Source organism: Pezoporus occidentalis, unplaced genomic scaffold (assembly GCF_034315485.1).
Source record: "Pezoporus occidentalis ecotype Australia unplaced genomic scaffold, CSIRO_AGI_Poc_V1 ctg183, whole genome shotgun sequence".
NCBI classification, from domain to species: Eukaryota; Metazoa; Chordata; class Aves; order Psittaciformes; family Psittacidae; genus Pezoporus; species Pezoporus occidentalis.
This window is the reverse complement of record NW_026913673.1, coordinates 648,413-673,016: the sequence shown is the minus strand read 5'-3', so window position 1 is coordinate 673,016 and position 24,604 is coordinate 648,413. Positions and strand designations below refer to the sequence as shown.

At 46.8% G+C, this 24,604-nt stretch overlaps 1 protein-coding gene across 6 annotated transcripts in view; it reads left to right on the top strand.

Annotated features, from left to right (window-relative positions):
• SGSM2 (small G protein signaling modulator 2) overlaps window positions 1-24,604 on the top strand; it is a 46,706-nt gene that overhangs the window by 12,734 nt on the left and 9,368 nt on the right. For 2 of the 6 annotated variants that reach the window (XM_062615639.1, XM_062615635.1), the window contains exons 3-16: window positions 10,253-10,415; window positions 11,451-11,612; window positions 13,306-13,373; window positions 13,859-14,004; window positions 14,426-14,560; window positions 14,825-14,949; window positions 15,932-15,999; window positions 17,168-17,331; window positions 17,663-17,792; window positions 19,166-19,300; window positions 22,508-22,658; window positions 23,171-23,235; window positions 23,686-23,831; window positions 24,281-24,409. In XM_062615639.1, coding sequence (XP_062471623.1) covers window positions 10,253-10,415; window positions 11,451-11,612; window positions 13,306-13,373; window positions 13,859-14,004; window positions 14,426-14,560; window positions 14,825-14,949; window positions 15,932-15,999; window positions 17,168-17,331; window positions 17,663-17,792; window positions 19,166-19,300; window positions 22,508-22,658; window positions 23,171-23,235; window positions 23,686-23,831; window positions 24,281-24,409 — 1,787 coding nt within the window. The remainder of the gene's footprint in view (window positions 1-10,252; window positions 10,416-11,450; window positions 11,613-13,305; window positions 13,374-13,858; window positions 14,005-14,425; window positions 14,561-14,824; window positions 14,950-15,931; window positions 16,000-17,167; window positions 17,332-17,662; window positions 17,793-19,165; window positions 19,301-22,507; window positions 22,659-23,170; window positions 23,236-23,685; window positions 23,832-24,280; window positions 24,410-24,604) is intronic. The other 4 variants (XM_062615636.1, XM_062615638.1, XM_062615641.1 and 1 more) reach the window with 4 other exon arrangements.

Below are 24,604 nucleotides of genomic sequence, written 5' to 3'. Positions count from 1 at the left end.
TGCTCTCTTTGTTTTCTCCTTAGTTCACAAAAACGTAACTTATGTCGAAATGGATGTAAATAACCCCTGCCCAAGCAGACAATTTATTATTTGAACTTCTTTGGCTTTCTACCCCTGGCACTGATACATTAAGAAATGCACTTAATCTGCTGTGGAAATGCAGGTCTCAGAATAGGAGCGAGCCTCCCTCTTACTGCATCTGTTTGGAAAACAAATGGAACAGTTTCAGCGATGAATAATGCTGATAAAATAGTTTGCAGAGATTCTGCCTCACTTCATAAACACATTAGCCCGAAGAGAGCAGCAGAGATGAGCATCACTGGGGGGAGGCAAATATTTCTTCACAGAAATTGAAAAGGTTTTTGATTGTGCTCCAAAGAGGAGCTTTAAAGTAATGAGTGGTGTGCTGTAGCGGAGAGGGAAAAGCAGAGGGTGACTATTAGCTCTGATGTGAAATGAGACAGGTTTTGAACCGCACGTGTTTCTGTTTGAGAAGTGAAATATTCTCTCTCTTCCCTTTTAGAGGGCTCAGCTGAACATTTCACTTTAGTCCTGGGCTGTTGAATTGGATCATATTCAGTTATTTAGAAACATCAGGAATTGTGATTTACCCTTAATAGTGTTTAATGGAAACACTTCTATTTTCTGAGGGTTATTGAGATCCTTGGAGCTTAATGGTGAAGATTTAAAGAGGAGCAATCACTGCCTCCCAGCCCTGATGTTTCCCAGACAGAGCTGTCTTCAAAGCTGGGATTGCCCATTTAGATATTTACCCCCCCAGGGGTTTATTGAAGATAGGAGTCTGTGCAGCAGAGCAAAGCACAGGTAGCTTGAGTCTGAGTGAACTTAACCATTAAACCACAGTGTTGGTTGAGGTTCCAGTAACTGCTGTTTTACCTTGCATCCATGGGAAAGGTGCTTTCTGCTGATAGGGACTCAAACCATCCAGTTTACAAGTAGAGTTTTCAAATTAAACCATTCTTTTACAGTGTGTTTTCAACATTTCTGTAACAGTGAATCTGCTCTCACATATAATCTCCAAAAGGGTTTTTTTCTGGTAGTCATCAAGTGCAATTTTACTGATGGACTCTTTAAAGGCAAAGACTGCCTCTCCCTGCAGAGTTACACAGGACCTAGTTCTGTGCAGGCCTAAGCACACATAATGTCTCTTTGTGCTGTTGTAAAATAGAAATACTCGGTGTTCTCCTAGCACCTATCACCTTGCTATTTTCCTTTGTGTGGATTCCAAGTGATTTGCTACATTAGTGCTTTAACAAACACTAATAAAAGTGATAGATACTTTAACGGCCTTCATTTTGCAGCTTGGGATGAAAACAGTTTGCCCTCCCAATTGATCTAACATCGGGCATCTTGACTTCTCAGCTCACCAGTCAGAATAAGAGCTGCAGCAGAAATATGGTGCCTTTTACCTCCCTAAGATACCATCTCTTAGCAGTGCTGCCGTTGTCCAATACAACCACGGTAGGGCTGTTGTAAATAACCCTGTAATAAATATACCAGCCTTGCAGTGAGGCTGCAAGCTTCAGATTTCCACAGCCTTGTGGGGAGATGAAAAATGGGTATATGCTAAAAGAAAGTACTGAAGTTGTACATCATCAAGGGAAGAAACACATCAGCATAGATAACTTTGATGCATATGGCTATTAAGGGATGCCCTGTTATAAAGCATGAGTTGTACTTAACCACTGAGGCATTAGCTTGAGGTTGTGATTATAAAGAAAATACTTAATTGGACTTTACTTCTTGTACTGTGGTGTTTAAATCACAGCACCAGAGGTGGGAGGAACATTAGTTCAAAATGAAGCACTTTTTCTAGTGCTTTTAGTGCTGATAGGTGAGGGAATCCTCCCGTCTCAGTTGCACTGGTTGTTGCATTTGGTTTGATGAATGGTGTACTGAAGATCAGGTGAGGTGGGTGGGAGTGAGCTTGGCTGTAGCACAGCTCTCTCGTTATCCTTGCCTGGTGTCCCATGAGGGTACTTGGATTTGTGACATGAAGCCCCTTATTTGCAGTGCAGTTATATCTGGAGAGTCTACAGTCCTTGGCATTTGAAGGCAGAATGTCAAATGTGGATTGAGACTTAAAAACATGCTTGATGTTCATTTTTTTTCTGTCTTACATAAAATACCCAAAGCAGAACCCTTTGGACAAAGGAGCCGATTTGGGTATCTCCTCTACAGCCATTTGCTTCTTAGCTGGTGTGCAGGTACAGCTGGGTATCTCATCTACTTAGTGCACATTTCTCAATGCCATAGAATGCTATAACTTGGTAATAAAGTTGGTTTCAAACTGGGCAGCTCTGCGGCAGGGAGGTAAAGCAACAGCAGCTGGAGATGCTGAGCCGCTAACTGCTTCTCTACCATCCTCCTCTTTTCACTTGTTCTTATTCCCTTCAGCCTCATGAATTCAATTCCCCGTGCAGTTTCCATGAAAACAAGGTATTTAGCTGCGGTATTTCTTCCTGTCTAAGGAAAACCTCATCTGCTAGATAAACCCCATAAATAATCCTGCTTTTTGCTGCTTCCCACCCTTCTAGCCCCATCCCTAGAGCTCTCTTGTTTCACATTCCATTAAGTCACATCAAGATTTTCATAAAGGCAAAAAAAAAGATGAAAACTGAACTTGTTCACCTGAGCCTGCAGGAAGTAGCCTTGTTGGAGGCATGAACCAGTGACACTGCCAAAGCGTGTTGGGGACTGTGGTTATTTGAGCTGTAAATCAATAACATACCTGCACTTAATTAAATTCACAGTGGATACTGCAGGGGATGTTCCTCAAAACTGGCTGCAGTTAATGAATTTTGGATGGCTGCTCTCAGATGAACCATACAAGGGAATTACCTGGGCTCTGCTGATCTGTTCCACGTTGCAGTGCTGCTCTGCCCACGTATATGTACTGCATGTGGGCAGTTTTCTGTACTCAGTGTTTGTATGTACTTACTGTTGTAAGTATAGTGACAGGAGGCAGGCTCGGGTCACACTCACATTGTGCTGTGCCCAGAGAGCTTATAGTAGTTTTTTTACCCATGTAAATAAATAAAAGCATGTGTACGTGTGTATAAATTACCTGGTTGTACACCAAAGTACCTCTTGATGTCTTTCTGATGTTCACATCCTCCAGAAACAGCTAAATCTTCATCACTTTTTAGTGTCAGGTTCCAGAAAAGGGAAAATTGTTAATTTTCTTTAAAGTAGGTAAATAACTTCATTTTCCTGTCCCAAAGGTTCCTCTATCTATAACACCCCCCAAGCCTACCAGATGAACGCCAAGAGCCTGCCATGGGGAACTGATTTAAATCCAAGGGCTGGCCAAGAAACAACACTTATTCCCTTGCAGATTACCAAATGCAAGAAGCATGAGCAGCCTAACTGCAAAGATGGGGAGGTTTTCAGGAAGAAGAGTTTGTAAGTGCTGGTTTATTTTCACTGCAAAATGATTGCTTTTGCTGTTTCAATCCAGTGCTTAGAAAGTAGGCATCGGAGTGTTGTGGAAGAGACAGAGGGAAAAGGTAAGTGGAGCTAAGGAGATGTCCTCAAATACTGTTACTTCCTCCCTGTAAAGCCATTTGAGCACCGCTCGCCAGCTCCTCTCATGTCCTTGGAAGGATTCTGCAGCTCGAGGGTGATACTTCTGCAGGTTGCTCAGGATGTCCAAGTTCAAGTTTCCTTGTTGACTGAGCTTGGCTCTGTGTGTGCAGGAGAATGTGGCTGTGCAGGGAGCTTGGTGTCTGCCTTTGGACACACAGCAAACCTCCTTGCCCTCCTTGGCTCTTCCAGGCAGGTGACCTCTTTAGCTAATGTGCTGTGAAGCTCTTGTGCCCCTTGCTGTGCTGGAGGCTGCCTCCCTGCTGTTGCATGCTCGGAGGTGACATCTGTACTGTCCCTCTGGGATGGAATAGCAGGGCATCTGTGTGCCAGATGCACTGTTCTCCTCCAGTGTTTCCCACTTCAACTGGATAAAAAGCACTGTGTATTTGAAAGCTGACATGGATTAGGTTGGATGTGAATGTAAAGTCAGTGAGCTGTTTTGGGATAATTCCCTTGTGTAAAGGAGCCCGAGGAGAAAAGTTGGAGTCAGACAGTAGTGTTAGCCTCACTTTGTGGGTGATGAAGAGGAGAATGAAGTGGGACTGTAACCTGGACCCAGACCTGAGGGTGCTGGACACATAGACCTGGACATGGCGCATTCATCTCTCATCCTGTGGAACATACATTTTGAGGCAATCCAGCAGCTAATTCCAGTGTCTCTCCCCTTGCAGACACATACATGGCAGTCATCCGGGGACTGATGTTATGCCAAGTCCTTGTGATGAGAAATGTCACGATGGAATAATTAAATCTTGGGGCCGTGGGGCCGGTCGCTGTGGAGATGGCCCTCCATGGCAGCTGCAGCGTGTGTTACTGATGGAGCTGTGCCTGCTGTGCTTTCCACTACATTTGTTTCATTAATATTTTATTGTTTCAAAGAAAGAAAAAACCCCACACCAGGGAAGGTGGGAAAAGAGCCTGTTTCCTGAGCAACCGCAGTGCACTTCTTTGCAGTTATTTTTGAAGGCAGGTTGCTTCATTTAAGATTTGGAAGCAATTATTGCTGCATGGCTGCAGGCATCCGGGAAGCTGCCTTGCTTGCTTCATTTTCTTTATTTCTAATTGAAAGACAGAGCAGAACAGCAGCTGGGTTGGGAGTTGTTGTGATGGTTGCTAGACAGGATCTGTGGCTGCGATGTGAAGAACATCCCCGGGCTGTCATCACTCTTTGTTCTTCCCGTGCTGCTCTACCTGGCCTTGCAAAACCCTGTGGGCAGCCGAGCAGCGCTCCCCCCCGCTGCTGCTTCTGTGTTAGATACGCAGATGCTCCCTCTTCCTCTGAGCAGAACCAGCCTCGCTCACAGAGATGTCATCAGCACCGGGCTCCCGCTCGTGTGAGAGCACAGGCACTGCCTTTGCCACCTACAGATGTCCTTTGATTGGGGCGGATGTTTCCTGGAATAAGCTGATTGCTGAGGGGGGTCAAGCAGGGATGTGCCTGTGTGTCCTGGTCCTCCTTTCAGGGAACAGTGCCATGCTCGGGCTCCTGTGCATAATAGGGATGAAAAAGCAGGGGGTGGCTGTCTTCTGAGTCAGTAGTGCTGGTTGGGAAGCACAGCAGCGTGGGAAGCGGCGTCAGACTGCTCGGTAGCCTTGGTGCAGCCAAGCTCATGTCCTGAGATCAGGAGCCTGCAAAAGCTGAGGCCATTGCTCCATTGTTGCCATACAACATCTCGGTCTGATTTTTGCTTCTCGTGGGCTTGAACCCTCTTTGCAAACAGCAGTAAGAAATGCCAGGACAGTCATTCCATTATAGCCCTAGGCCAGCTGCACACAGCCCTGGTCACCAAGGGGTTATTGGGGCTCTCCTCTTGGAGACATGATGGGCAGGAAGAACACGGTTTCCCTGGCTTGCTTTGAGTTGTAGCTGTTGTTGGAGTGTTGGAAGAAGCTGGTCACAGCATGGTGCATCACGATCCTGGCTTCTGGCTTGCCAGCAGCTTTATGTGGCATTTCCCATTCAGCAGCTTGAGGAGAGACTGTGACGCTAATACATGTTTCCTGTTTCATTGTAAGATGAAGTTGGAGTTGCAGAGTTCTCATCTAGGTTGTACGATAAGGGAATATATAGCATTTATTGTGAAGAATTTGCTGTCTGAGCAAACTTAGTACTAGGAAGGAGAAGAGGAGAGAACGTTGACTTCTCTGTTTTACAGAGAATGAAGTCAGGGTATACGATTAGAAGACTTGGCTTTGCTAACTTGGGTTAGTTGTATTGCAGAAAAAATGGTTAAAAATTAACAATCCCAAATCCCCAAGCCGTCAGTATTGCATTCCAGTGATGGTCTCATAAGGAAATTAGGGCTGTCTGTGGAAATTTTATCTTCTGTCAGATTTTATCCAGTATTACTTAGCTTAAAAACATATCTGCCTTCACAGTTGAAAGCAAGACAGCGGCACTGTTATCCCACAGCACATTTCCAATTTGCTTTTCTGGTGCTGTTTTCTGCACTCCAGGAGCAAGCGGTTGTGCTTTCTGAACACGCATTAGGGTAATTTGTGTAGTGAGTGATAGCAGGAAGCCAATTACAGCTTTCTCTTTTCCAGTGCGATAAGACACAAAACGTGAAGTTATTAATACCTCATATATGCTTCTCCTAATGTTTGCGTTAATTCAGTCTCACAAAGCAAGGGTAGCAGTGGAGATGAAGGGGATGTTTATACTGACGCTGTTCAGTGCAGACGCATCCTGTGATCCTCTGGCTCCATAGCTTCCCAGCTGGATGAACGCAAGCAGTGCCATTCCTTGTGACTCAGGTTAATCCTCAGGGACTGAGCAGTGAGGGTGGGTCTTTCTCAGGCAGGGCTTTCAGGTGTTATGGGGTTTGGAGGCCATTAAGTACAGCGAGGAGGGGGAGTCTTCAGGGATTGCTCAGCACCCGACAGCATTGGGCTTAAAGGACAACAAAACACTGCCTTCTATGAAAGCTCAGTGCCGAAGCTTGGGAGAGGTGCAGTGTGTGTCAGAGCAGATGGAGGGCCATTTGTGACACTTAAGGTGGCAATTGTAACTGCAGTTGGGTGCAGGACTGCCTGCTGCCATTGAAAGCAGGAGAGCATCGCTGCTGCTGAGCTCAAGCCCTCTGCGAGGGCTGCTGTGCCTGCGTGGGTTTTGTGAGCACACCTTGCCAATGCAGTTGTTCTGCTCCCCTCCCTGTGAATGAATTGCTCTGTTTCCTTCATACCTTCTCGTGGACAGTGCTGACTGGATGAGTCATCTGCAGTCTCCATTTAAAAGCTGGTAGACAAGGAAAGCTTGGGTTTTGTTTTGTTCTGTTATTTGTGTTTGTCGTGGTTTAAACCCAGTCAGGTAACTCGTTCACTCACTTCCCCCCCTTTCTTGCCCTCCCCCTGCTCCCGGAGGGACGGAGAGGAGAATGGAAAAGAATGCAACTCCCACGGGTTGAGATAAGAACAGTTTAGTAACTAAGGTATAACACAGATCACTACTGCTACCACCAATGATAATAATGATAAAGGAAATAACAAGGGAAGAGAATACATCATCTCACCACCAGCCGACCGATAACTCGCCCCCCCAGCCCGACCAAGCTCCGACCGATACCTCCTCCAACCCTGCAGTCTCCCAGCCCTTCCGGCTAACTCCCAGTTACATCCTGGGCATGACGTGCTGTGGTATGGAATACCTCTTTGGCTAACTTGGGTCAGGTGTCCTGTCTCTGCTTCCTCCTGGCTCCCCCTCCTCCCTGGCAGAGCATGAGGCTCACAAAGTCCTTGGCCAAACCAAAACATCGCTTGTTATCAGCTCTGTTCCCGAGCTGAAAGTCAAAACATTGCACTGCACCAGCTACCAAGAAGGGGAAAAATGACTGCTACTGCTGAACCCAGGACATTATCCACCCCTTATTCCATACCATTCACGTCATGCTCAGATCCCACATTTTCAATATACCATCACTCTTATCTCAGTGCACTCTTATCTCAGTGCATGGACCAGTCCCTATAAAGCTGCTGAGTCCATCTGGTCCATGATGTCAGGCTCCATCTCTTGTAACAGTCTTCCAGAGCAGGAGAGACTGTGTACAGTGTTCACACTCGTGAATAACCTGGGCAATAGTGTCCATTGCTAAGTCCACCCCTCGATCATGAGTCCATCTCTGTGTTGCATCTCTGCTCTGATGGCCTGAAGTGCATTGGGCCCACCAGGCTCAAAATAATTCACTGTCCCCTTCAGCAGTTTCTGCAGCTCGTTGCTGGGGACTCCATACAGCTGCCTTCCATCTCCAATGCTTCCAAAGCACTGGAGGGGCCCAGTGGACTAGATACTTGCCCATACTGTCCCACACACCCTGCCACTCCTGGCTGTCCAGCCTTGGGGAAAACCTCTTGGTCCCCCATATCCTCGTCTAACCCCAGACAAGACCCAAACCTGACTCTGCTTAACTTTTGAGATCAGACAAAATGGTCGTGGGTAGAACACAGCCTGTGTGTGTGCCAACATGCTGATCCCCATCACAATCAGCAGGCAGGTCCCAAGGACACCCAAAGGCCATTCAAAACCTTCAGAACTCTCACACGATGCTGCTGTACTTGTCACTGGGGCTGGTGTAGCTGCTGTGCTTGTCGGCTCTCCCACCGCCAGCTTCTCTTTTCCTGAGTCCAGCTCTTCCTCCTCTGCCTTGCTGGGAAATGCTGCGTGGTCTCCTGCATCCTCCTGGGGCTCGGCGGGCGGCTTCCGGGAAATGCTCTCGGCCGTCGCGGGGCTGGGCTCCTCCGCGGGGCTGGGCTCGGCCGCGGGGCTCGGCTCGGCCGCGGGGCTCGGCTCGGCCGCGGGGCTGGGCTCCTCCGCGGGGCTCGGCTCCTCCGCCGCCTTCTCCCGCTGCTCGGCAGCCGCCTCCTTCTGCTCCTCGACCGCCCCGACCTCCTCCACCCGCAGCCGTCCCCTCGCGGCCTCCGGCCCCGCTCCCGCCGCCGCTTGGTCCCCGGGGCCGCTCTCCCGGGCCGGTTCGGCTGCCGCCGGCTCCCGGGGCCGCTCCCCCTCGGCTCCCCGCAGCCTCACGAAGATGGAGAGTAGGGTGAGGGCCAGGACGGTGAAGAGCAGCCGGACGGCCAGGTACAAGTCCACGGCCACGTCCGTCCCGCCCTGCTGCTGGAGCCCGCCCGTATTACAAGCCATTGCCATAAAGCACAGTGAGACAAGAACCTTAGCCCAGGCCCCATACTTGATAAACACTATCACAGCAAATACCGGCTCTACGTAAGTTACAACATTCTGAAGCTGTGAGATCAAGCGAAACAACTCTGAGAGCCAATAAATCACCATTGTGACGAGTGACTATTAATCCAGTCAAATCTGTCGTTATCTCAACCCTTCGAGCCCCACGTTGGGCGCCAAAAAGAACTGTCGTGGTTTAAACCCAGTCAGGTAACTCGTTCACTCACTTCCCCCCCTTTCTTGCCCTCCCCCTGCTCCCGGAGGGACGGAGAGGAGAATGGAAAAGAATGCAACTCCCACGGGTTGAGATAAGAACAGTTTAGTAACTAAGGTATAACACAGATCACTACTGCTACCACCAATGATAATAATGATAAAGGAAATAACAAGGGAAGAGAATACATCATCTCACCACCAGCCGACCGATAACTCGCCCCCCCCAGCCCGACCAAGCTCCGACCGATACCTCCTCCAACCCTGCAGTCTCCCAGCCCTTCCGGCTAACTCCCAGTTACATCCTGGGCATGACGTGCTGTGGTATGGAATACCTCTTTGGCTAACTTGGGTCAGGTGTCCTGTCTCTGCTTCCTCCTGGCTCCCCCTCCTCCCTGGCAGAGCATGAGGCTCACAAAGTCCTTGGCCAAACCAAAACATCGCTTGTTATCAGCTCTGTTCCCGAGCTGAAAGTCAAAACATTGCACTGCACCAGCTACCAAGAAGGGGAAAAATGACTGCTACTGCTGAACCCAGGACAGTGTTTCTCTTTTCCCTGCAGCAGTTTAGATGAGAGCTGTTCAGATCTCTGATGCACAGTCCTGCCAGGCTGAAGTAGTGCAATGCAGTCTTTTCCTGGTGACCATCAGAGCGTGTTACAGTAAGGTTTGCAAAATGAACCTCACAGGCAGATCTCTTGTAGTTATAGGTCTGGCTGCTTCTCTGTTCCCTCCTAGGCTGTAGGAGTACTACATTTCCTTCTCAATTCCTCAGTTTTCGTTGCAAACATCAGACCACAAGTGGAGGAAATGGATGCAGCAACTCACAAGGATAACTAGGAGCCTGTGTTCAAAACAGATCATCAGTAAAAGCAGATTTCTACCTCATTCTGTCTTGAGGTGGGGGAGCTGGTTCTGCCACAAGAAGTTGAGTAGAGAGTTTGCTTTTAGTTCATTTTCAGTAGAATTGGGAACTCTTTCACAGAGATGTGTAAAATGGGATGAAAACAGAGGGAGATGTTCAGTCCTGTGGTTCATTTGTGCACTGACATTATCTGTAACTTACAAGGTGTTTGGTGTTGAGGTTAGACACACGCTTGCTTCATCCAGTTTTGAGATCTGGTCTTTCTGTCTGCCCCTGCCGCAGCTCTGTTCTCTTCACATCTGACCAGTGGGTGTCAGCAGATGACAGCCACCGAAGGGAAGGCCAAAGGACAGCAGTGCCCATCACTTCATCTCCTTCCCTTTCTCGTAGGTGTGGTGGAAGCGTGTCTCCTGCACATGCTGAAGCGCAGGGCTGCCGGCTTCCTGCGCACTGACAAGGTAGCTGCTCTCTTCACCAAGGTTGGCAAGACCTATGCGATAGCTGGGGACATCTGCAAGAAGGTGCAGGACCTGCAGCAGCAAGTGGAGAGCAGGTGAGGCTGAGCTCTGGCTGTCACCAAAATTGACACAGTGTGCGAGCAGCATGGCGAGGGTGCAGACACTGCCTGGTAGGTGCAAAGGGACCTTTCTTGGCCACTTTGTTGAAGGTTTGTCTCTTTAGGGACTCACTAAAAGCAGATTTTCTGGGCAGTGGATAATTGCACAGTGAGGAAGGACCATTCCCCTGTGGTTCAGAGAGCCCTGTGCTGAGCAGCCCCCTTGTTCCTGCTTACAGCCACACTGGGAGTGATTCTGCTCTGTACAGCCAGCTTGCCACCCTGCCTCTGAAAGGCAGCGTTAAGCTCCTCATTTCTGAGGTGGACCTGTTGCTGTGCTGGCTTATGCTGTAGGAACAAGCAGGGGGTCTTGGCTGTAAGCAAGCTCCCAGCTGGCTTTGGATGCTCATTTGCTATACTTCTAGTTTCTCAGTTTGATGTTGCTTATCTTTTAGTTGTCTTGTTGTTGTTCTGTAGGTGGTAGGAGATAGGCTCTCACTGCCAAGACACTAGCACAGACTGTGCTACAGCTATATATGGTGCTTAACAGAGGGAGAAAAAAGATGGGTCTGTGCCCAAGGAGTGCCTGGAGATGGTATGGCAGGAGGTCCCTGGAAAAGCTCTGCCTCTGTTAGCTCAAATCCTGCTCCATGCTTCTCACCTCAGTGGATTATCTCATGCTAAAACAGCTGTGTGCCGCCTTGGGGTCGTGGCTAGCTTCAGCCTGAGTTTACCAGACAAAGCTGGGAGACAAGAATCTTCTTTTTACCATTCTCCCTGTGGCTTTCCCAACTGAGTGTGAAGCTTTTTCTGATAAGAAGCGAGCTTCTGTTCATCACATGCCACTGTTCTGCTACACTTTGCATTTTGCTGTTTTTTCATTCTTTTGGGGTGTATGGTCTGCAGTGCATTTACAGCCTATTAATTTCAGCCTGTGTATTCCAACACCTCTCCATGCAGCCCTTCACTGGAGAGCTTCCTGTGAGCAGAAGAGTCTGAATTGTGACAACTTTACTTTGTCTCCTTTCGCAGGAAAAATCAGCCAAATGGGCAGGAGCCCCTCAAGAGGCAGGGCTCAACCACAAGCAAAACTCCTGTCCTGACACCTCAGGCCATCAAACACATATGGGTTCGGACAGCACTGATTGAGAAAGTGCTAGACAAGATTGTGCAGTATATTGTTGATAACTGCAGGTAAGGACCGGATCAGAAGCACAGGGCTTTGTCTGGCTGATGCGTTCAGGTATCTGCAACAAGGGGTTGCATTGAAGGTCTTCTACAGAATTCTTGGAGAGAAAAAATTAACTGCAGAGGCCTTTAGAAAAAATGGTTTGGGACATTGATAGTGTTTCTGACTTACAGAAACTTAAACAGCCACACGGCTTCCCAGAAATCAGCTAAAAAAACTAACTTGAAGTATATTAGGTGCCCAAATTCTAATGGGACCTAACCTTAGTGGGATAGAAATGTCTTCTAATAGGTCAGGAGTGGTTAATACAGTAGTAGATGAAAGAAGGGAAAATGAATTTAGAGCAGGAGGAGTTACTGAATGAAACCTTGGGTTTGTTCTCATGCTGTTTGGTGACATTCCTGCTCAAGTGCTCCATGTTCAAGTTCTGCGCTTGAGGAAGAGAAGGTGGTTTAGAGTTTGAGCCCCATCTAGTGGAAGAGACACCAGAGGATAAGGACAGTTCAAGAAATCTGGGTGGTTTGATGTTTTGGCTCTGTGGTTTTATAAGTCAGCATTGCCTGCTGTGATGGGAAGTCAGGGGTCATTGCAAGAGCTACTATTTGAGTAGTGCATTGTTCTTGACAGTGTTTCAAGATTATTCCTCACAGATAGCTGCTTAAGAATGTGTGCATCTCTTGGTCTCTGTGGAAAACTGACAAAATTGCTTGCAGAGAGTTATTGTTTGTCTTCATATTGCATTAGTGCCCAAAGCCCCAAATCAAATATAGTGGGTAAACACATTTAGCAAAAGGCAAGCTCCTGCCTCTCAAGAGCTCTGTGCCAAAATAGATGAGGTAGGATGAGCACTGTGAGAGGAAGTGGCTTGCCTGAGGTTACACAACTGATGAAGGGCAGAGCATGGATCCAGAGTAGGGTGGTGGTCATCTTGTTAAATATAGAAGCCTGGAGTGTAGGTTTATTGAACTGACTGTTCTAGGCTCCTTTTGTGCTCCACGGATATCTAGTCTGTGTTACTGATATAATTTAGGAAATGTTCTAAAGCAGATGTCTAAAATGGGCTAAATTTCTCCACAGCTTTTTATGATGCATTTAATGAACTTACAGAATAGTTCAGAACGCACCGTGTTGTAAGAACCTTCTTTATCTGCAAACCCAACACAGTGTTTCTTCTTTATGAAGTTACTGTATGGGCCAGTTAAGCCATTAGAGCTTTTAGAGGAGGTGCATTGCATCAGTAACTAATAGGTAATCCTAGCAACTGCTTTTTCTCTACCCATCCAGTTCAGGAAATACTGTGTCTGACTATTCAGACCTATTAGTTGTACAGCCCAGATCCCATTTTCACTCTTAGAACTCTGAAATCTTCCCTTTCATACAGGTAATTTATTGCTTGAGTTTGCTCGAGATGGGTGTTTGGTCTCAGTTTTTGTTACGTGTGACCTGGGATGTGAATTTAGTAGCCATGCTTCCCCTGCACACAGCACTGACTGCTGGGGGCCACAGCCAATGCTGAAGCACTTGTCAGGTTGACAGCAGCCTGGCTGGCTTCCTGCCCTTATCTCAGTGCTTCCTTTGGCACCCTCCCAGTAGCACATGGTATTTTTAAAGTCAATGGACTCGTGCTGCTAGGAGGCATAAGAGCTTTTAAAAATAACCACCAGTGTTTTTAACTCAGTTCTGATATTCTGTTCCTAGTAAATACTATGAAAAAGAAGCTTTACTGGCAGATCCTGTCTGTGGCCCAATACTGGCTTCTCTTCTAGGTGAGTTCTTGCAAAGTTACTTCTTATGCTAAAGAAAATGAATTGTTTCTCAGAACATTCTGTATTATGACAAATAGTGGTTTTTATCCCTAGCATGTAGTGTTAACTATTCAGAACAACATAGAAGGTGATGTTTTGTTGCTTATGAGACCAGTGGAGACCAATTGTCTGGTTTTAGTATTAAGTATCAGAGAACACAATGGGAATGGCTTTTGACTGAACGCTTGCTGACAGATCATTACTACCAATGCTGCTATTGCAGGGCACTACAGGAATGGTTTTGTACAGCCCTAGAGAATAGGACCTGGTATGTTGTTATATGTATTGTCTGTATTATGGGCTGATCCTGTAGGGTCGTTAAGTGATCGATAATAGTCACTTGGCTTGAGAAGGAAATCTCACGTTCCGTACTTGGCTAGCAGGATAAGACTTAAGTGTGTTTCTGAAGAGACCCAGGAGGTTTCTCTCTGGGGCTGTTTCCTTAGTTGGACCATGTGCTCTGGAGTACACCAAGCTGAAGACAGCAGATCACTACTGGACAGACCCGTCAGCAGATGAGCTCGTTCAGCGACACCGCATCCATGGAGTACATAGCCGCCAGGACTCTCCTTCCAAGCGCCCAGCCCTGGGAGTAGGTATTTACTGTGCAGCTATTTCTGAGTTAAGGCACAGGTTGATAATAAAAACAGCCCCAGGGGAAAGCTCTGAACCTAGAGCAAGCTTTCTTGTCTCTTCTGTCATGGGGCCTTTATCGCAGATTAGAAGTCCATTTGGGCCCAAATGTCCTCTTTATCTGCATGTAGAAAAGGTTGAGATCCAGGACTGAATTCTGTGGCTTGTGACACTTGTGATCTGACCAGGTCCTTCACAAAGGATTATGGGTGTCCTTGCTCAGGACTGTGTAAGACTCCAGGTCATTTCTCTGCCAGGCTCCAGAATATGTTCCCCTCTACAGAGACTGGTCTAAATGGAACTGTTCCTGTTTCGTTGGCCTGCTGGTGTGATCATTCCTGCCCTACCTGATCTGCCATGCCTGTGTCTGTGTGTGCTAGATCCGGAAACGACACTCAAGTGGGAGCATGTCAGAGGATCGCTTCGCTGCTTCGGCACGGGAGTATGTGGAGTCCTTGCACCAGAATTCCCGAACTCACCTTTTGTATGGGAAGAACAACGTCTTAGTCCAGCCGGTGAGTACACTGAGTTTGGGCCAACAGACACAGCTGCTGCCTGGCTGTGACTCAAGAGGTCAGCAGTGTGGATAAGGGTGTAAGAGGCTTGTGTTTTTTTCCCCCAGTATTAAATACCAGTACGTTTGATGTTAAGGTTTCCCTCAGCAGTTCCTAGATAATTCACTGCTGTGGAACTGGTGGTTCATAGGAAGACTGGAACATGACAATTACAGTTGTGCACTTGAGTCACCTGAATTGCCTGTTTGTTGCTTCTGTGAACAGAAAGATGACTTGGAGGCAATTCCTGGCTATCTCTCCCTTCATCAGTCAGCAGACAGTTTGACATTAAAATGGACCCCAAATCAGCTGATGAATGGAACCCTTGGCGATTCAGAGCTGGAGAAAAGGTAGTCACTGCATTCAGAAGATTGGAAGCATTCGTGGTGTTTATTTCTTGTATACTTGGCAATATGACATAGGTGTAACGAGGCTGATTGGACTGAAGCACTTCTGAATAGTGCGTAAGTTAAGGTGCCACACAGCTTGGGTTCTGTTCCTGTTTTGCCGCTTTCCAAAGGTCCTGTAATGCACTTGGATATAAGGGCTTTTCAAAAGGAAAACAAAAGTCCACTTTTCCAGGTGTTCAAGAGAAGAGGCTCAACACTACCTCCCATCATTACAACCTAGTACCTCCCTTCAAAGGGTCACAAATCACTTGGCAAGCATGGCTGATTTCAGCCTCAAAAGAGAAACCTGCAGTGTCCTTGTCTTTCATTAGACCAGTTATTCATCGAATTTGGTATTCTGCTTCAGTAGAAAGACAGGTAGTCCTGAACCAGGCAGGTATGTCTCCTCAGGGAATGCTGCTTCACCCCCAGAGCACTGCTTTCAAATGCTTCTTCCGCACCATTCTTTGTCTAAAAGCCCTCTACCCTTACCCTGTGCTAAACTCTGATCAGGTTGTTCTCGGAAGGGTTCGGAGCTGCTCCCACTGTTTAATCTGAAAGCTTGAGGCCCAGTGCGTTTACAAGCTGCTGCCCATAAATCACGTGTGCAAGACAGAATTGAACCCGTCTGTCCTGAGACCCAGCCACAAGACCATTGCCCAGCCTGTGCCCCAGGCACTTTAACCTTAGCCAGAGCACTGCAGTATCCGGTGTGGGGCAGTGGCGGGGACAGGGAAGTGAAAGGGGAAAGGGAGGTTATGGGAAGGCTGGTGCCTTCCTTCCACTGTGGGGAACTCGTTCCTTGGCCTTTTATTTAACTGCTAATTTGCCAACTTTAATGAGGAGTTATTAACTTAGCAGAGTGTTTTATTGGGTGCTTGGAACCACAAACACTTTTGAATATGGAAAATAATGTGTCCTGCACTTTTTCCTTCCCTCCTAGTGTTTACTGGGACTACGCACTAATAGTGCCACTCAGCCAGATTGTCTGCATTCACTGCCATCAGCAACGTAAGCATAAACCTTCTTCTCATGGGGCACTCCCAAAGCCCCTTTCTGCCAGGTGAATGTTAATGCTGCTGCCTTTTTATGTGGTGCCTTTTAGGGTTTTACTGCAAAAGGAGGCTGTTTTAGAAGACAGTTTGTGTGTTGTTTTAAAATACATAAGCAGAGAATTGCCACTTGAGTGACTGCTTTTCCTCCCTCATTGTCATTAACACTTCTAACTCATTATGGATGTATGGGATGAGGGTTAAAATCTGGACTCCTACCTGGCACTGGATGACAATGGCAATGTTAATTCAGGTCCATTAGCCTCACTTTGTTCAGCTCCCCCAGGACACTGTGCTTGTCCCGTGTTCCACTGACGGTCAGAGGCATCACCACTCTGCTCTGTGGCAGTTCCTTAGGGAAAGGGGATTAAACGACAGACATGAAACATGACAGCATGTGCTGTTCTTCACTGAGAAAGCTGTTTCAGTATGGGGTGCCAGGCATATGCACAACATGAATCTTGCTGCTTGCACACGATGACAGACACTTGGCGGTCCTGCCCAGCACCTAGCTACCAGGCTGGAACTTGCAGAGCAGAGTACATCCTGCTCTTGGAGATTCCCCCTTTTCCCAGGTGGCTCCAGATGCCTCATTCATTCAGTTTTGGAAAAGGAAATGAAGAACCTAACTCACTTGCATTCTTTTGCCAGTTGTACGAGATGCAGATCATTGTGCTTAAAGGAGTATCCAGAGCACAGGGTGGTTTTCCTTGTTTCTTCTCAGTTTCTAGTGACAGCAGGGAGTGTGACTTACCAGTTCTCATAAGAGTAAAGCTGGCAGCCTCTGGTTACACCCATTAGGTTAGTTTTCATTCTGAATTGTGTGTCCTTTGTCAAGTTATGTCATGCACCAGAGGCTTAGTTTAGTTGTTCCTTTATTATTTATTGTATCAGTGTTCAGAATCACTCTAAATGTTTCTGCATGAGGCCTGTGTCCTGGGTCATAGTTTGCTTGTATCTGGAGCTTCTTTAGGACTCAAGGACTGAGACATCCTTAGCTTTCTGGGGCTCACAGGGGTTTATTTGTCTGCTTAGAGATGATCACAGATGAAATTCACTTAGAAGGTCAGAGCAAAAAGTCAAGGTTCCGATGTAACAGTGTGGACTCCCCTTGTCCTCCTTTGCAGCAGAAAGCAGATGGACGTTAGTCTTGGTGAGCCAGGATGGAACCCAGAGACCTCCGCTGCACTTCCCCCAAGGAGGTCACCTCCTCGCATTCCTTTCCTGTCTGGAGAATGGTCTCCTGCCTCGTGGCCAGCTGGAGCCACCCCTGTGGTCCCAACAGGGCAAGGTGCCGTCTTCTCTGATGAGCTGCTTGTAGTGTGTAGGGCTGATCTCAATGTCTCTGTTCAACCAGCACCATCCTGCTCCACAGAGTCTGGGCATTCATTTCCAGCTGCTTTATAGTAAAGTGGGAGGCAAAATAACCCTACTTAGTCCAATTTTATTTAGTGTTAGGTACCCCTAAGCCACCTGCTATATATGATTCTACTGTTGTTTTCTCCCTCATCTCCTCCCAACATTGGAAGTTCAGTTTTAGAATGCCAAAGGTCTGAAGTACTTAGTTTGTTGTGCTCTGTAGTCATTCACAGCTGAATGTATGGAACTGTTATTCTCTCTAGGGTAAGGTATTTCCAAAGCTTCGAAAACGGAACAGCAGCAAATCAGTGGACCTGGAGGAGACCCCAGCTGAAGACACTTGTACAGACTACGTGTTCAGAATTATCTATCCAGGGCACAAGCATGATAACAGTAAGTGCCTTTGTTCTGCTTTGTTAAAAACCAACCAACCCACCAAACAAAAACCCCAAACCAAATCAAAACCTAAGACCACCAAGACCACCTTGTTACTTCTCGGAAGTAACAGAAGGGAACAGACAAGTCAGGTTATGGGGAAAACAAAACCCTATTGCAAAATTTCACTGGGTGATAACTGTGATGAGCAGGTACAGCTTATTGTAGGTTTCCTTAATGCAGTGAAACTCGTTATCTTAGAGGATATTTACTCTGTGTTTTGCAGAGGAAGGTTTCAAAATACTCCCCTGGGCTTGCAAACTGAGACTAAAAGCAAAAGGATTGCTTGGCTAGCCAAGAGCAGCTTTGCTCCCGAGGAGGATATTTTTATTGGCCACACTGCTTGCTCATAATGTTGTTATTAAAAAAAAAAACATAAACTCATCTCTTAAAGTACCCCAAGAATTCCCTGGGCTAAGTTTTCCTGGCTTTGGAAGCAAAAACAATGAATAAATAAAGGCCTTCCAAGGAAACTAAATGGATTCCCAAGCACCAAACCACCTCATGTCATCAGTGAATACAAATTCCTTACATGCAAGAGGCATTTGAGCCTCTTTGAGTTTTAGTCCCCTGGCAAAGAAGCAAGAATTACCCAGGAGATCAGATCCTAAAGTTTACAGGGCAATTGGATGTGCTGCTCCTATTGGGACTTACTGAAAAAGCAGAAATCTCAACCGAACCCTCCTTACCCGGGGACTGATCCGCAGTGGTGGCCACGCTTTATTAGGGCTTCTGGGTTTGCACAGGTGAGCTCATGCACACACCAGTAAAAGCATGTTCTGCCTTTGCCTGAATCAAGGGGACTGCAGATTCCATGGGCACATTCAGCCCAGACCTGCCTGTGCAGTGCAGAGAGAGCGAGCTGCTCCTGCCTCGGCCTTGCAGAGGAGGAGGCCTGCACCTTGCATGTTTGCAGTGGCAGACAGAGCTGGGGGAACAGAACGTTTGCTGCCCAGATGCGTCTGGCACGGGCTGCAGAGTGGCAAAGGGGCCGCAGCATTATAGGGCATGGTGAAGGAGAGAAGCTAGGTGAGCCCAGAATTCCCATGGAGTGTTGCTAAAAAGCGTCCTCACCTACTGCAGGCTGGCACCGGGACCTTTGTCTGCTGCCATGAGGTGGCATGTGTGACGCAGCCTGTGCACAGTCACAAGCTGGCCTGTGTTTGGTGGAGCATGCTTTTCTTTGTTACGAAGCTCGTTTTTCATACCCGTTTACAGGAGCCTCAGGAAAGGGGCAGGATTTGTCTTTGCTGAACATGTTCCTTTTGAGCTTTCCCACAGCATCGAGTTCTTTCTTCTTATGCTCCTCTTTCACTATTTTCTTTGAGCAGTAACTATTAACTACCACCACTTAGCTGCCAGCCGCTCTACCTCTGTTGACGATGATGAGGAGGAGGAAGATAAGCTACACGCAATGCTATCAATGATCTGCTCTCGGAACCTCACAGCTCCTAATAGGATGAAAGGTTTTTATCCTCCTCCCTCTGTGTCCCAGAGCTCTATTGCAGCTCGTTCCACTGATGCACACAACAGTGTTGGCATTATTACAAGGAAGAACATTTCACTCACATGGTGAGATCTGGAGGTGAAGCTGGCAGTACCTAGAGGCTGGGAGTGCACTCCCAGCCTATGGGAAGTGGAAACAACAGCATCTCCCCTCTCCTCTAAGCATGTGTGCTGCTGAACAGACAAACCACCTGTCTTTCACAAAAGCTGGCTACTAGAGCATGTCTTCACAAGAGGAGGAGGAGGGAGTATAACAGGTCTTTGTGTTCAGTTTAAGTGGCTGGGGAGAGCTGCCTTGTGTAGGAAGCATCAGAAGTGAACCATTGCAGCAGTAGTTGTGATGTGCTGGGCAAAGTCAGAAATGGAGTGTGTCTGAGGACAAAATAGGGCAGAAGTGTGGAGGGGTTGTATGGAGATGCAATACCTTTCTGTGGTCAGGTGGTTTCACTCTGCTTGCATCCCTAGGCTAGATGGGTTTCAGGTGATCAGACTCTCCACCCTCCAAAAATCCATCATCTAATTCTTTTCCTAAAGCAATTGACAACAGATGTATTAAGTTGGTATTCCCAGGAAGCGTGTGTATTAGCAGGTAGTCAGGATCTAGTCATGTAGTTCTGGAGACTGAGAAATCCTTGTGCTCTCAAGGAGGAAGCTGAATGGTGCACAGAACAGTCTGTTCCCCAGGCCAAACCCCTCCTGCATAGCCTGGACTGCAGGTGTGCAGAAGACAGGTCAAAGCCCCTCCATTAGTTGCTGTGAAGTCCCTCCCCCTCTACACTTACCAGTTACTGCACAGCTTCAGTATCAGCAGACTTCTGGCCTTGATAGCTCTCAAGCACATGTGCCAAACCTGGCATGCTCCTGTTACAATGCAAAGAGCAGCCTCCGCCTCCTCCTAATAACAGGAGGGTATCACCAAGAACAGCATCTTCCCTGTGTTCAGATGGCTGTAAAGTAGCTGTCAAAAGTTTGGTATCCGCAGAAGTAGGAAGGAGAGAAGCTGCTTCCAAGTTTGGCTCTTGTCTTGTTTTTTTCATTAGTTATGTTAGCATGATCATGCTTTCTCTGGTATTTCTGTTTCCTAAGGAAAACACAGCGTATCGGGACTCCAGATGAGAAACTCATACCTCTAAATAGCAGAGCAGTGATTCTGGTTCTAAATGGATGTTAGTTTGGTCTGGTGGAACTGACTCTAGAGACAGTCATTGCCATGCATTTCTGTGTAGTGCTTAAGTTCTCTGTAGACCATGTGTTCAAGGAGGTACTCCTCACTTCTTGTAGGCTGCCCACATGCTGATTCCAAGGCAGTAGTCCCTAGGAACTGATGAAGCCCAGCCCAAGTTAATAAAGAGCTTTTGGAAGGTATGGATGGAAAGAAAATCCCAAACCACAGTACTTCCCTTATAAAAAGATCCTGTTCCAGGAAGTTCGTGTGTCTTAAGTGATAATGGATGTCTGGATATGGGTGATAATGGAAAGGAGGAAGGTCTGACACTGCCACGTACACGTGTTAAAGGGCTAACGCTGTGATCTGAAGCATAAGAAACCCAATTTAGTCTTTAGTCAGATGATGGAAATTTGGAGTTATGCCATTAAAACGGTTGTCAGATACCTGCTTTTGCCTGTTTAACCTTAAAGAGCTAGAGTATGCCTGCTGTTTGAGTAGTGATTCCCGCTGAGCAGACTGGACTGGCGGTTGTCTCTCCAGCAGCATCCCTTCTGCATAATGACAACACTGTTGTGGCAGGTTTGCCAGCCATTTGCTTTCACATCTTGCAACATGCTCGACTTCTGCATGTCGCTGAAGTTCCAGATAACACCACTACAGTTGAATAAAAGATGCTGTTCACTCTAATTCTTCACTAATTCAGGTACCTTTCATCTGAATCCTTAGGTTCTGTGGGGTTCATACCTTGGTGCTCTAAAAACCAATACAAAATTAAAACTGAAAAACCCACTTTTCTTGTCTGTAGAGAGGAGGCCAAAAATAATGATCTAAAAATGCTTGTCCAGTGGTTTTTATTTGAACCCAATAAGAAGCTGCAATAAATACTGGGTCATTCAGCTCCTTCCTGAAGAATTAAGGTGAAGAGCATTTTTGCATCACACTTTGTTTTGTGGAATGAAACACACATGACTGCTTCCGCATGAGCCTGTGCTTTTTCTGTTACCAGATGATTTTATCCCACTCCTTCCTCACCTATGCCCACTCTCTAATAGGCACTACTAAGATGCTTTGTGCTACCTTGATTTAAAATGCATGAGATGGTTTGGAATTGCCCCTACCACCGCCCAACAAATGTTATGTTTTCAAAGCACGGCCCAGGGGACTGGATTTTACTTACAAATGTGAAGTTAGTGACATGCAGTATTATGGCATTTGCCTTAATTTTAATCATGGGTGAGCTGAAAGGCCAGTTATTTATTGTAAAACAAAAACCCAGGAGCTCAAGTGCCAGCTGGGGACGTTGGAGAGCTGAAGCCAAGCTGATTTTTTGGGGTTGCCTTCCTGAAGCTGGTTGAAAAGGGAAGTAGGTTTGGTGGAGCAGGGATAACCAAGAAGGTGCGCTGTACTGTTGGATCACGTTTTCCTGCAGAGAATCCTACTTCTATAAACATAGCCTTGACATTAGTAGGACTTGAACTATCCTCGTGTGCTAAATCTTTTAGGATCTGGTTCTGAGGGGGAAGGAAGCATCTTCTGAAAAGAACTGAACCAGTCTGACTTAATTTCTTCTGTGCTCAAAGTTTCACTGCAGCTGGACTAGCAGTGACGTGGCTGATTCCAGGAACTCTGAGACCTGAATTAAATACAAGGTCGGGTTAGATGATCTCTTCTGGCCATAAATAACATTGCCATAGCACTACACAGGAACCAGTTCAGTTGTTACTGCAGCACCTTTCCTCTGTTCTCTTGAAACACCAACTGGGATGTGCAAGAAAGAAAGGGGGAAATGGTGAAGGGTTTGACTCTGTGGGACTGTGCACAGCATGCAGCTGGTTTAGATGTGCCAAGGGCTGTGTTCCTTAGGATGCTCTCCCTTTTATGGAGTCAAGGTTCAGAGCCTGCTGGGAAGCAAAGCATGAAGCCAGCAGGATGCACAGCAGGAAGAGAGGGAAAGAGGAAAGCAGGTTGATGGGCTGCTGTTCTGTTTGGTTTTCCCCAGACAACAGTGAAATGCTGGAGATGCAAGGCTTCGGGGCAAACCTGCTCTCCTGGCAGCTGGAGCACTGCAGCCAGGGCTCCTCCTGTGTGTCCTGCTCAACGGGCAGCTCTCCCTATGACATACCCAGCTGCTGCAGCTGCATCCATGACAGGTAAGCAGTTGTGCAGAGGCCTTACTTGTGCATGCCACAAAAGGTTCTATTGGTTGCAGCACCAGAAAGTAACAATTTCCAAGTAGTTTCTAACATAAAAAGGTGGAGTTAGCAAGAAATTTTATTAAAACGAACCTATTAAACCACTTTTAAGTCACATTTTGGTGGAAAAATTGCATCTAGTTCTTTTGTATAGTTTAATATAATTCAGCTCTGGAAGTGTTTTCTTTAACAAGTCATTGATAATTACAGTGAAGGGCAACAATTCATCTCATTTGACAAGGACCTTTACCATGCACCTGCACTGTAGCTACATGTGCCAGGTGAATCTGTTTTGGACCAGAATGCTGATGGGAATGCTTTAAGAAGTGTAATTTGTCATTATTATTGTCCTTCAGCTAACTAAATCTCATGGCAGAGAAAGAACTGCTATGTGTGGGTCATAGGGGTCAACATCAAATTCACAGTCTGTCCTCGTGACCCATTGTGTTCCTGTTAACGTGTCTCCACAGAACTCCATTAAAGATGCTGTGTGACAGCATGAAGAGGCAAATAGTTTCCAGAGCCTTTTATGGATGTAAGTGAAGCTTCTTCTGTCCCATCCTTGTGATATCCATATGCTTACCTAAAACCCATGTGATGGTTGCTTTAGAAAGCAGTCCCGCCCCAGATGGATTGCTGTGATTCAGCTCACCTCGGGGCAGCGGGGTGGATGTGACTCGATTTTCAGAGCTTCAGAGTTCCATTATCTGTGGGCTTTGCACATAGCAATGGGTGAACCGATGCTTAGTGAGGACACAGGTAGTTTTACATTGCAGTGTAATACTCTGCTTGCATTTTGCTAGTGTGTGTGAGATTCATTTAATCTTTGGCTCCGTTTCAATTCTTCATTCTTACGCGGTACAAAGCAAGTTTAGTCATACAGGATCATTAGTGGCAGGCTGAAAATGTCACAGCTTCATCTCCAGAAAGGAGCTGCTGATACCAGACTGCTCATTTATCAAAGCTGACCTCCTGCCCACCACAGGGCTTGCCTACTGCCGCCACTTGTCAACGGTGCGCACGCACCTCTCTGCCCTCGTGAACCACACCATTGTCCCACCCGACAAACCCTCCAGTGCAGCCGGCGGCCTCACGAAAGAGGTCTGGAGCAAGTATCAGAAGGACAAGAAGGTAAGCAAGAAGCAGAACAGCTTTATGACCCTTGCGCTAGTTCCTGTCCACTGCTGTGGTGAGCGTTGTGTTCCTCAGAAGGGACCTCAGGAAGTTTTAGCGGTGTTTTCTTGTCCTCACAGGATCACTTCTCTTTCTAGTGAGAGCTGATTCTTAGAGGCAATTTTATCTGTTGCTTCTCTGATGATAGCAAAGATATCAATTAACATCAAAGCAACCGATCTCATGATGGCTCTGGTGTATTAAAAGTTAGATTATTCTCATGGCACGACAATTCACATCAGACTGGATTTGAGCGAGGGCCCTAAAGGCTTGAATCAAGTGGCAAAATGTATATAGTGCCATGCATACATTTCACAGTCTTTATACCTGGTATTAAGTGCATATGAGCATGCCTGAGGAAGACAAAGATGTGTTCCCTTCAATATCTCTTTCTTGTGATGCTCTAGAATTACAAGGAACTGGAATTACTGAGGAGAGTTTACTACGGCGGGGTGCAGCACGAGATTCGGAAGGAAGTGTGGCCATTCCTGTTGGGTCACTATAAATTTGGCATGGCCAAAAAGGAAATGGAGCAGGTAAGCACAGCGCTCCGGGGGCTGAATTGTGTTTGTTTTCTGAACAGCAAGTGTTAGTCTCTCTTACTGTTTAATATTCCTAAGGGAAAAAATGCTACTGAAACCATGAGTGACGTGTTAGTACAGGGATTATATCATGTTATCATGGCTGGGAGTCACTGAAAGAGAGTTCTTTACTGAAGACAAGGAACCTGC